Genomic DNA, 13,636 nt, shown 5'->3' with positions numbered 1-13,636 from the left:
TGACAGGGAACAGGCTTAGTGGTGTTCAGTCACATAACAGGGGGTTAACCCTAAGTCTTGTGACTGAACAAGAACATTATCAATGTACATGAACAGAAAACCTTGTAACATAAACTTTAAAATTGTAATCTGTTTTACCAAAAAGCCATTTAGCAGATACCCACCTTCAATAGAACCATTGATTGGACCGGATATCATTGCTCTTATCATACTTAATCTAATTTAACTGGATAATGGAAACTAAGGAATCCAAAAATGTCTTATTGTCTTTTAACATGTCGTTTAATATTGTAGACTGTACAATAAAATCAATCAATCAATATTCATTTTCATTGTTTTGTGAACATTCCGATGTACTTGGCACATTGCACACTAGAACATAACACAAATATCAGTAGAAAACAGACTGCTGTCAGCTAAGATGTCCCTAATAGGCATAAAGCGAATTTGAATGGCTCAAAGTTGTATTCAAACTTACAGACTTTGTCTCACGAATCACTGAAAACAGTTTTATCTTAATTGACTAACCGCTCCAGGTGCTAGTTAACAGCAATTTTCAAAATCTTGTGTTGTCCCAGGTCTTAATGCAGTAAAATTAACTATTAAAGTATGCAGTCAAAAGGCTTAAATCTGTCGCTTTTTACTGGTATGAATGTCCTGTTTTCTTCAACATTGTTTTCTTCACAAATTATTTGCAGAACAAAATCGGTAAATATTTCACTGCTTAAGTAAAGATTGTCATAGTTTCCTTGCTGCTAAGAAAGTGTAACACTTCATTCCATAATTCCAGTGACATAAAATTAATCACGTAGATTCCTCCACATACGCTTCATTTCAGAACAGTTAAATATGTCCAGCATAATATTCTGACCTTCAAATATTTTTTATTCAACCACGTACGCCTGGTTTCAAAGCAGTAAACAGCCTCGCACAGTTTAAATTAGTCCGTAAATCCACCATGAAGTTATTAACAAAATTGTCCTTCTCCGATTTCTTGCATTCAAAGATGACAACAAATGTTACTCTCACATCTACTTGGGTAATGAAGTATGTGCTCTGGGCCGTCTGAAAAATAAAACAAAGTTCTAAGTCTTGGAAGATATATACAATGCTACTTTTTCTGTTGGTTTTATTTATCCATAGTATACTATGGCTCTTCTTAGAAATAAACTTTTGAATCAAAGACAAATTAATATTGACTACACTCATGAAATGGTGGCTTATTTCATTATAGAAAATCTCGCTCTTGTATTCAATCCCTCCTTCACAAAACTGCCTTACAACAATTGTACCTCCCTCTTCACCCCAGACATCCAAACCTCCACAAATAGCACCATGACCAACCAATTAAAGATGGCTCAAGTCGACTGTCGGCTATCCATGTGGTCAGTTATTTAACTTACCTTATCATATATACACCTTATATTGTACATATCTTACCTTATCATATACACATTATCTTGTACCTATCTTACCTTATCATATATACACGTTATCTTGTACTTATCTTACCTTATCATATATACACGTTATCTTGTACATATCTTACCTTATCATATATACACGTTATCTTGTACTTATCTTACCTTATATATACACGTTATCTTGTACTTATCTTACCTTATCATATATACACATTATATTGAACTTATCTTACCTTATCATATATACACATTATATTGAACTTATCTTACCTTATCATATATACACATTATATTGAACTTATCTTACCTTATCATATATACACATTATCTTGTACATATCTTACTTTATCATATATACATGTTATCTTGTACATATCTTACCTTATCATATATACACATTATCTTGTACTTATCTTACCTTATCATATACACATTATCTTGTACATATCTTACCTTATCATATATACACGTTATCTTGTACATATCTTACCTATATACACGTTATCTTGTACTTATCTTACCTTATCATATATACACGTTATCTTGTACATATCTTACCTTATCATATATACACGTTATCTTGTACATATCTTACCTTATCATATATACACGTTATCTTGTACATATCTTACCTTATCATATATACACGTTATCTTGTACATATCTTACCTTATCATATATACACGTTATCTTGTACTTATCTTACCTTATCATATATACACGTTATCTTGTACATATCTTACCTTATCATATATACACGTTATCTTGTACATATCTTACCTTATCATATATACACGTTATCTTGTACTTATCTTACCTTATCATATATACACGTTATCTTGTACATATCTTACCTTATCATATATACACGTTATCTTGTACATATCTTACCTTATCATATATACACGTTATCTTGTACTTATCTTACTTTATCATATATACACACGTTATCTTGTACTTATCTTACCTTATCATATATACACATTATCTTGTACATATCTTACCTTATCATATACACACGTTATCTTGTACATATCTTACCTTATCATATACACACGTTATCTTGTACTTATCTTACCTTATCATATATACACGTTATCTTGTACATATCTTACCTTATCATATATACACGTTATCTTGTACTTATCTTACCTTATCATATATACACATTATCTTGTACATATCTTACCTTATCATATATACACGTTATCTTGTACATATCTTACCTTATCATATATACACGTTATCTTGTACTTATCTTACCTTATCATATATACACGTTACCTTGTAATTATCTTACCTTATCATTTATACACATTATATTTAACTTATCTTACCTTATCATATATACACATTATCTTGTACTTATCTTACCTTATCATATATACACGTTATCTTGTACATATCTTACTTTATCATATACACACGTTATCTTGTACTTATCTTACCTTATCATATATACACATTATCTTGTACTTATCTTACCTTATCATATACACACGTTATCTTGTACATGTCTTTCCTTACCATATATACACGTTATCTTGTATGTGTCCTATCTTATCATATTTACATATTATCTTGTACTTATCTTACCTTATCATATATACACATTATCTTGTACTTATCTTACCTTATCATATACACACGTTATCTTGTACTTATCTTACCTTATCATATACACATTATATTGTACATATCTTTCCTTATCATATATTATTGTACATATCTTTCCTTATCATATATACATATATACACGTTATCTTGTATGTGTCCTATCTTATCATATATACACATTATATTGTACTTATCTTACCTTATCATATACACATTATATTGTACTTATCTTACCTTATCATATACACATTATATTGTACTTATCTTACCTTATCATATATACATATATACATATTATCTTGTACTTATCTTACCTTATCATATACACATTATCTTGTACATATCTTACCTTATCATATATACACGTTATCTTGTACCTATCTTACCTTATCATATATACACGTTATCTTGTACCTATCTTACCTTATCATATACACATTATCTTGTACTTATCTTACCTTATCATATATACACGTTATCTTGTACATATCTTACCTTATCATATATACACGTTATCTTGTACATATCTTACCTTATCATATATACACGTTATCTTGTACCTATCTTACCTTATCATATATACACGTTACCTTGTAATTATCTTACCTTATCATATACACACGTTATCTTGTACCTATCTTACCTTATCATATACACGTTATCTTATCATATACACGTTATCTTGTACTTATCTTACCTTATCATATACACGTTATCTTGTACTTATCTTACCTTATCATATACACATTATATTGTACTTCTCTTACCTTATCATATACACATTATATTGTACATTTGTACATATCTTTCCTTATCATATATACACGTTATCTTGTACATATCTTACTTTATCATATATACACATTATCTTGTACTTCTCTTACCTTATCATATACACATTATATTGTACATTTGTACATATCTTTCCTTATCATTTATACACGTTATCTTGTACGTATACTATCTTATGATATATACACATTATCTTGTACCTATCTTACCTAATCATATATACAAGTTATTTTGTACGTATCTTACCTTATCATATATACACGTTATCTTGTCGTACATGTGTTGGTCCCCTGCCCTGTTGTTGATCAGCATTACAATGTTATGCCAGTGGTTCTGGACTTGTCTGTCCTGCAAACATAATATTACATTGATTATAAATATCAGCAATGTTTTTACTAAGGGAGGTAACATGTCAAGGGGAACAACTCTTAAATATTCTTTCTGTGCTACTTTTTACTCATCATCAAATGTGAGAACTATATTAATATGTTTTTCTATGCCACCACTTCTGTAAGAGGAGATAACTCATCAAGTTGGAGAGCTCTTTTTGAATTCCAGAAAATTGTTATATTAGTATACTAAGGGGATCTGTGTAGCTTTATAAACACGCTTGTCTATGTAAGGTGCTCCTGACAGTACTAACCGCAGGGTATGAGAATATAGCAGGGAAGCTGTCCAGGCCTTTGGGTTCCTCTGTGTACTTTTTGGGGAAGTGGTAACCTGATCCCTTACAGTGGTGGATCCCTTGGGTGTCCAGAACCAGGGAGACGTGCGTGGCATCTGACTTCCTCTGGAAGGTCACTATTCTGTAATTAATATGTAAATGTATTAAAAGCTAGTTTATAACTATCATTATCCTCTATACCTCGGGGTTTACTATCACTGTCATTATATCCACCCCTGGACTACATCTGTATGTCATATCAAAACTCTGTGGTTTAACCAAATATGAGCAGGTTTAGTCCTCTGCAAAAGAATCAAATAACAGCACACTGTGTTGTTTTGAAGTAGAGCGTCACTCTCTCTGTAATCATCAAATGTTTGGCTGTTATAACTGTACACTGTTACTCACTTGCTGACGAAGTCGTCTGACAATCTCGCCGTCACAGCTTTGATCTCACTGTGATGTACCTGTTTCTGCAGCAGGTCGTAGAAGTAGAGACTGAACTGTAAGACATACACAAAATAAGGTCAATGTCTACAAATCGTCATCATAAACTACCTCCCAAATAATCTAAATCCAATAAATACCTTAGTTTTGGAACATTCATCAATGTTCCTTTTCATAACACATTTTCTAATAGTTTTAATGGGTAACTTACCTATGTTAATTAAAAGGCAGATTTTCCATTACCTCTATTCAGTACTTTCTTGTAAGAGATTTTGAATAAGAAGTTTTTAAACTAGTTATAATAATTAAAAAAAAATCCTCATGTAACATTCACCCCTTATCTATCAGAATCACATTCATTGAACATTTTTGTTTATTTCTTAAGGTATGAAATGCTTTCTTATAAGAGATTTGGAAGAAAATGTTTTCATATTAATAACCTTTTAAAATCATCCCTTATGCAGACATGCATCCTCGATATTCCAGGGGTTTCGATCACTTACGATCTCTACACCCCTGGACTATCTCATAGTGAAACTGGAGGCAACAGAATAGAACAGGTAATTTAGTCCTTTGATGTACATCAAAAGAGCCGTATAACGGTACACTGTGGTTGACTGTGTGGCTTTGATGTTAGGCGTCGCTCTCTCTGTAATCTTCAAAGGAAATGTTTGCTAGCCAGTGATTGGTCAAACATTTTCAGCTGAGCTGCCTTCAATTTCACTATGAGATAGTCCAGGGGTGTAGATATCGTAAGTGATCGGAACCCCTGGGGTATCGAGGATGGCAGACATGTTAACCCTACCGATTCAGGCGAAAGTCTACCGTTTTTGAGGCTGATATTCTGCCTACCACTTTAATATCCAAATATTCCGATTTCTGCAAACCATCTTCTTGGGTTTTTTTTCTTTCGATTTCTGAAAATTTATAGTCGCTTGGGGCTGCTGCCGATCAAAACGCATACCAGACAGATTAGGGGGGACTGGCTTGAGGTTAACATGTCTGCCTTATGTATTAAATTCTTTGATATTCTTTTTCCTTTTTTAAAGTATAATGTTTGACTTGAATTTTGATACAAGAAATGTTTGAAGTATCCAGATAATACCTTTGACAGTAACACTTGTTTGTATTTGAGGATCCAGTGGTACAGAGCTGGCCACGGGTTGTGTTTACTAGAACCTCCAAACGCTGATTTCTTAACCTATAGACAGAAACAACGCAACTACAAAATGAAGTGTTCATAAAGAGGTCATACTCATAGAGGGGCAGAGAAACAAAAATTACTTTTCGCAGACTAATTTTAAACTCTCACACATGCTACTGTACAGTTAAAGTTATTAAATACTTAATCAGTAAATATATTGGGTTTTTTGTGTACATATTGAAAATAGCTCAGAAGGCTCCAAGCTGTTCAGATCTGTATAGAAATTACTGATGTTGGTCACATGATGTGATTCAGGTTTCCAATAATATCCGTTATTTTTAAACATGATGGTTACTATGGCAATTCCTTCACAATGCAGTATTTCATTTTATTGAACATTTCATCCGTTGGTTTTAAACATGATGGTTACTATGGCAATTCCTTCACAATGCAGTATTTCATTTTATTGAACATTTCATCCTATCTTTATGGTATGTTGGGTTCTTTATGGATCTTAACCATCATAGATATCAAGCAATTTTCACACATTTTATGTTTATGAGTAAAATTCCTAATTTGGTCAGTTTACTTACCTCCTTGACCTGGTGGGCGTCTGCTCCCCATGTGGTCAGTTTACTTACCTCCATGACCTGGTGAGTGTCTGTTCCCCATGTGGTCAGTTTACTTACCTCCTTAACCTGGTGGGCGTCGGCTCCCCATGTGGTCAGTTTACTTACCTCCTTAACCTGGTGGGCGTCTGCTCCCCATGTGGTCAGTTTACTTACCTCCTTAACCTGGTGGGCATCGGCTCCCCATGTGGTCAGTTTACTTACCTCCTTAACCTGGTGGGCGTCGGCTCCCCATGTGGTCAGTTTACTTACCTCCTTGACTAGGTGGGCGTCGGCTCCCCATGTGGTCAGTTTACTTACCTCCATGACCTGGTGGGTGTCGGCTCCCCATGTGGTCAGTTTACTTACCTCCATGACCTGGTGGGTGTCTGCTCCTCATGTGGTCAGTTTACTTACCTCCTTAACCTGGTGGGCGTCGGCTCCCCATGTGGTCAGTTTACTTACCTCCTTAACCTGGTGGGCGTCGGCTCCCCATGTGGTCAGTTTACATACCTCCTTGACTAGGTGGGCGTTGGCTCCCCTTGTGGTCAGTTTTCTTACCTCCTTGACCTGGTGGGCATCGGCTGCCCATGTGGTCAGTTTACTTACCTCCTTAACCTGGTGGGCGTCGGCTCCCCATGTGGTCAGTTTACATACCTCCTTGACTAGGTGGGCGTTGGCTCCCCTTGTGGTCAGTTTTCTTACCTCCTTGACCTGGTGGGCGTCGGCTGCCCATGTGGTCAGTTTACTTACCTCCTTAACCTGGTGGGCGTCGGCTCCCCATGTGGTCAGTTTACTTACCTCCTTAACCTGGTGGGCGTTGGCTCCCCATGTGGTCAGTTTACTTACCTCCTTAACCTGGTGGGCGTCGGCTCCCCATGTGGTCAGTTTACTTACCTCCTTGACTAGGTGGGCGTCGGCTCCCCATGTGGTCAGTTTACTTACCTCCATGACCTGGTGGGTGTCGGCTCCCCATGTGGTCAGTTTACTTACCTCCTTAACCTGGTGGGCGTCGGCTCCCCATGTGGTCAGTTTACTTACCTCCTTAACCTGGTGGGCGTCGGCTCCCCATGTGGTCAGTTTACTTACCTCCTTAACCTGGTGGGCGTCGGCTCCCCATGTGGTCAGTTTACTTACCTCCTTGACTAGGTGGGCGTCGGCTCCCCATGTGGTCAGTTTACTTACCTCCATGACCTGGTGGGTGTCGGCTCCCCATGTGGTCAGTTTACTTACCTCCATGACCTGGTGGGTGTCTGCTCCTCATGTGGTCAGTTTACTTACCTCCTTAACCTGGTGGGCGTCGGCTCCCCATGTGGTCAGTTTACTTACCTCCTTAACCTGGTGGGCGTCGGCTCCCCATGTGGTCAGTTTACATACCTCCTTGACTAGGTGGGCGTTGGCTCCCCTTGTGGTCAGTTTTCTTACCTCCTTGACCTGGTGGGCATCGGCTGCCCATGTGGTCAGTTTACTTACCTCCTTAACCTTGTGGGCGTCGGCTCCCCATGTGGTCAGTTTACATACCTCCTTGACTAGGTGGGCGTTGGCTCCCCTTGTGGTCAGTTTTCTTACCTCCTTGACCTGGTGGGCGTCGGCTCCCCATGTGGTCAGTTTACTTACCTCCTTAACCTGGTGGGCGTCGGCTCCCCATGTGGTCAGTTTACTTACCTCCTTAACCTGGTGGGCGTCGGCTCCCCATGTGGTCAGTTTACTTACCTCCTTAACCTGGTGGGCGTTGGCTCCCCATGTGGTCAGTTTACTTATCTTCCTTGACCAGGTGGGTGTCGGCTCCCCATGTGGTCAGTTTACTTACCTCCATGACCTGGTGGGCGTCGGCTCCCCATGTGGTCAGTTTACATACCTCCTTGACTAGGTGGGCGTTGGCTCCCCTTGTGGTCAGTTTTACTTACCTCCTTAACCTGGTGGGCGTCGGCTCCCCATGTGGTCAGTTTACATACTCCTTGACTAGGTGGGCGTTGGCTCCCTTGTGGTCAGTTTTCTTACCTCCTTGACCTGGTGGGCATCGGCTGCCCATGTGGTCAGTTTACTTACCTCCTTAACCTGGTGGGCGTCGGCTCCTCATGTGGTCAGTTTACTTACCTCCTTAACCTTGTGAGCGTTGGTTCCCCATGTGGTCAGTTTACTTACCTCCTTAACCTGGTGGGCGTCGGCTCCCCATGTGGTCAGTTTACATACCTCCTTGACTAGGTGGGCGTTGGCTCCCCTTGTGGTCAGTTTTCTTACCTCCTTGACCTGGTGGGTGTCGGCTGCCCATGTGGTCAGTTTACTTACCTCCTTAACCTGGTGGGCGTCGGCTCCCCATGTGGTCAGTTTACTGTGGGCCTGGTGAAGTTGTAGTAGAGAAGGCAGGAACTGTAACTCTGTCATCAATACCTGGGCCTGAAGGAGGTGAGACATGATCTCACACTCATAGCTGGAACACAAAAAAATGATTCTTTAGAGGCCATGGAGGAAAGGGTAGTGTTTTCTCCCATACTTGACGGTATTATTCTGCATTGCTACATCCCAATGATGTTAACACTATTAAAAATTATTCTAAACAATTGAATTTTTCTTTAAGATATGTGAGAAAAATAATCTTACATGGGTTTGTCTAGTGGACAAGTATATCTCAACCCATGTGAAAATCTTGGCTGGCAAACCTCAAGTTGATCACCCAAATCTTTCACTCAGGTTAACGTTGAGACATATGATTTTCTTTACATTTGACAGACCCATGTAAGATTCTATTATTCCATGACTGTTGCATTACAATTTTATATTAAACAATACAAACATTTCTCTTTAATATACGTTAATTTTTTTTTTTAGATTCTAAATCTCACACATGTAACAGCATATGGATATTTTTTTCCCCAGAAAAAAAATGTTGGGCATGGTATGTTTACTAAGTAATTTACCTCTTGATTTGAATTGAAGGCATGAACTCCACATGATAGACATCGCTAACACTGCATCTATATGTCAGTTTGTCACTATGTATTTGGAGTGAGTGGATCTTTAAATAAATTATTTGTAAGATCACTTAGTTGTACAACATCATAATTATGTTGTAAGCATCACATAGTTGTACAACATCATTAAACCCATGGGATTGTTGGTGTTCATATAACTTCAACTCTTTCTCCAGAACAGGGGAGTGGCATTTATAGGGGGAGGGGCACTAATTATAGGGTCACTGTGGATAACATTGCATTTATATGACACTATACAATGGAACACACTTAATTTCCCACTGGTTAATAGAAAATTAGAATCCCTATTCATATCTAATAAATGTAAAAACATATCCATTGTCTTTTCCCTTGGTTATAATGAGATCTGACCTTTTTGAAGAGATTTTGCATTTCCGAAGGACTTCAGTATAACTGAGTTTTACTGTTTGTATAGAGAGGGTGGGTCATTACTAGCTAGACCAAGTAAGGAAAATAAAGCTTAACTTACAAGAATTTGGACTTGAGGTGACTGAGGAGGGGGTGGTGGAAGTTGCGACTGTTGGTCTGTACGATTTTAGACATGGCCACCATTAAGTCGGAGTAGTTTATCATCTTGTATGTCCCCATGGTAGTCAGCTGCTCGTAACTAAGCAATGTCAAGGTGGAATAAATCCCATGAATATTCATCAACATTAAACATTGCCCATTCTGATTTCATTTGGTTTGATTAGTTTAATGTCATGTTTATAGTGAGGTCATTTAAGGATGTGCCAGGTTTAATTAGATGATGGTGAAGGAAAGTCGGAGTACCATGAGAAAAACCACTGACCAGTGGTCAGTACCTGACAAATGTCCCACGTATATGGGATTCAAACTAACGACTCAGATATGAAGGGCTTGTGGTAATATGTTGGAATACCTTTACCACTCTGATTAGAGTATGTGACGTGACCAGGCAAGGTGTGTTGTATATACCATAGCCTGGCTAAACATATAGGGATTCATAAACACAACACATTGGATATAGGGAAAGTCTGTCCAGACTTAAATAAATATTTTAAATATGATGCTGTCCAAACCTAATTAGCTATTTTAAATATGATGTTGTCCAGACTTAATTAGCTATTTTAAATATGATGCTGTCCAAACCTAATTAGCTATTTTAAATATGATGTTGTCCAGACCTAATTAGCTATTCTAAATAAGATGTTAAGTCTTAATTATCATTTAACCAAGTACTGATGAACAAGTCCCAGTAAGCTGCTGGTCTTTTTCTAGGTACTCCACTTAAAGTGAAAATAAGTGATTTACAGCGAATAAAAAATTGTGTAATCAGTAAACAAGGATACAACTCCATTGTTTTCTGTCTCGCCTGGATAAAATGTCCAAGCTGACCACACAAGTGAGCGATGAGCTGTTCAAACTCCACCGACGGGTGAGGGAGTCCAAAGTGGACGAGCTGGTCCTGGTTATGGACATTCTCTTCCACCTTACGGAACTCCTGAGTCAGCGAATGGTACACACTCTTCAGGGTCTACAAATATAGTAAATATATCAATATATAGCTCTTAATCAGTAATTTGAATAATTTAAACTATTAAGACTAACACCGGTCCTTTAGTCCTTTATGTAAATGAGGGGGAGATATCATTTTGGATGAGTCAGAGACAATGACTGAAGTCTGGGGGATTAACAAGTATATTTCATGGGAAGTAGGAAGATAACTAAGTTACATTTTTTTAAAAGTAAGGGAAGATAAGTAAGAATCAATCAGGTAAAATGTTAGGCAAATATTCACATCTTCTGAGTGAGTCATGGAGAATAATCGAGACCCATATCTGATGAGTGAATCTCAAAAATTGATAAAGATTCACATTTTTTGTGCGAGTTGCATAAGATTATTGAAACTCACATCTTTTGATCGACTGAAGAATCCCTTGTGTTCCAGAAAAGCCAGAGACATGTAACCTTTCTCAGCAGCAGCGAACTGGGTCAGTGAGTACATAAATAGACCCCAGGACGAGGCAAACATGGCCTTGTGGTTCTCCTTCTCTTTGTCCTGTAAAAGATCATGATTTCTATGGCATTAAAATTTCTTTTACGCCTGATTACTATAGATGTAGAAACAATTTGTTGATTCCAGGATACAAGGAACTCTTCTGGGTAGGAGGTAGAAACATTGTTTTGGTCATGTGACCAAGAAAAATTTAGGGCATATTTATCCGTCATGGCGGTGGCACTTATAGGCAGAGAATACCAATGTCCGAGTAAAGGTCACTGTCAGTAAAATTTGCACGATAACAGAACTAAGATTAATTGTTATGTTTTGTGTTTCTTATTTGTTATTGATTTTTGGAAGAAAAGTACCCAAGTAAGCTAAGAAATATTTGTGAGTGGGACGTCAGATACTGTTGATTTCCATCTGCTATGCGACAGCTCCGCTTGATGCTGTAATTTACATGTCATTTCCTTGTGAAGTGTCTAAATTCAGTGTTCATGCATATTTAGATTACATTTCATACAATTCATTTTGATAATCAATTTTAAGTGTTCTGTCATGATATGTAATTTTCTACCCATGTACAATTATTACATATGCCGCCATTTTGTTTCAAATGTGCCCTTAACAAAGTCACGTGGTGATGAAAGTCACATTACTAAACTGACTGAATGTTGTATTCTGGAAACGGCATATTGATGTCCGTCACAAATTAAATGATTCCTATTAAAATTAATTGAGAATATTCTGTTATGGAAAAGTGTCTTCTTTCAGCTAATAGTTGTGGCATTCTTATTCATATTAAAGTTTGATTTCAGTACATTAAAACTTATCTTAATCCTATAAATTCAATTTATTACTGCCCCATGCTATATACTTGTATGTATAATACATTTTTTATAGTCTGATTTACAGGTTTTTATAAATATATGATAAAATTACATTTTTGTAACATCAACATGGCTTGGATTTTATTTAAATTTATACAAATACAGGAAAATTAAAGTATGATACTCACTGCTAAGTCTCGTTGGATTTTATTTAAATTTATACAAATAAAGGAAAATTAAAGTATGATACTCACTGCTAAGTCTCGAGCTTTGTCATAGGAGAACTGACTGATGAGTCTGAAGAAGTTTTCCAGGAATGTTTCTTCTTTTGCCCCTAATGGAGACAGAGGTGACAGGTGCCCCATAGTAGAGGTAGCCATGGCTTTAATCAATTATTCACACAAATGGGACTGGCTAAAACAAAGAAGACAGGGAAATACTCAATTACTGTAAAAAGCATAAATGTAAATGTACAGTACATGTACAGTATACATCTACATGTAGTTTGCAGTACAAATGTATTAAGATTAAAAACAAACAATAGAATTAACATTGTAAATTTACATTTAGTTGCAAAAAATGTAAACAAGCAAAGTGTAGTCGATATAAATCACATCCAACTCGTGACATTTTGTAGTTTAGAAAGGGGTCATATTCATTGTATGTCTAGTCTAGTCAACTTGATACAAATGTAGGACCTACGTGTAATATCGGTGTAGCCAGAAGCAGATGTAATCAAATAAATTAGATCTCGATATTGAGAAACTTCTGATACGACGTAATATGAGCTCTAACATTGTTGGAGTAAAGCAGATGTAGTCTAAATCTAAGTAAAAGTTTTCTCGCTTGCATCACGTTGGATTGAAAGTCAAAGTGTTTATTTTTACATACGGTATATCTTCCCATCTGCAGTAGTATAGAGAAAATGTCCATATAATTATAGGCTACAGTGACTACAGCTTGCTGCATATTGACTTCAGTCGCATCCTAGATCTACTTTCGTTTTAGGAGTGACCTACTTTTTGTAACTTCCGGTTTCCTCATTCAGCTGGCTAGGCTACTTTCCCACTAAACGGAAAACAAGCGACAAGATTCAAGTTGCAATCCTATTCATTATTGGCCTATCATAGATAGTATTTAGGCCATCGATATATATT

At 37.0% G+C, this 13,636-nt stretch overlaps 1 protein-coding gene across 2 annotated transcripts; it reads right to left on the bottom strand.

Moving 5' to 3' along the window:
* Nucleotides 1-260: 260 nt before the first annotated feature.
* LOC138308433 (KICSTOR subunit 2-like) lies at nucleotides 261-13,502 on the bottom strand. Of its 2 annotated transcripts, none has more exons than XM_069249413.1 (11): nucleotides 13,371-13,502; nucleotides 12,734-12,893; nucleotides 11,563-11,709; nucleotides 11,000-11,184; nucleotides 10,159-10,296; nucleotides 8,986-9,127; nucleotides 6,050-6,145; nucleotides 4,906-5,000; nucleotides 4,477-4,639; nucleotides 4,080-4,181; nucleotides 261-1,065 (listed from the first exon to the last, which is right to left on the bottom strand). In XM_069249413.1, exons 2-11 carry the CDS (start codon nucleotides 12,857-12,859, stop codon nucleotides 889-891), a joined length of 1,371 nt encoding a protein of 456 aa, XP_069105514.1. In that variant the 5' UTR covers nucleotides 12,860-12,893; nucleotides 13,371-13,502; the 3' UTR covers nucleotides 261-888. The 2 variants fall into 2 exon arrangements, with proteins under 2 accessions (XP_069105514.1, XP_069105515.1); XM_069249414.1 differs by having other exon boundaries at nucleotides 12,734-12,889; nucleotides 13,371-13,490.
* Between the last annotated feature and the right edge of the window lie 134 nt (nucleotides 13,503-13,636).

This window comes from Argopecten irradians, chromosome 15 (genome assembly GCF_041381155.1).
Source record: "Argopecten irradians isolate NY chromosome 15, Ai_NY, whole genome shotgun sequence".
NCBI lineage: Eukaryota > Metazoa > Mollusca > Bivalvia > Pectinida > Pectinidae > Argopecten > Argopecten irradians.
This window is presented reverse-complemented; position numbering and strand designations above follow the sequence as displayed.

Coding starts and splice junctions, on each gene's coding strand:
- LOC138308433 (XM_069249413.1), bottom strand. CDS start 12,859: ATGGCTACCTCTACTATGGGGCACCTGTCACCTCTGTCTCCATTAGGG. Junction 11,185..11,562: donor TCTTCAGTCGATCAAAAGAT/GTGAGTTTCAAT, acceptor CTATATTTGTAG/ACCCTGAAGAGTGTGTACCA. Junction 4,640..4,905: donor TCAGACGACTTCGTCAGCAA/GTGAGTAACAGT, acceptor TATTAATTACAG/AATAGTGACCTTCCAGAGGA.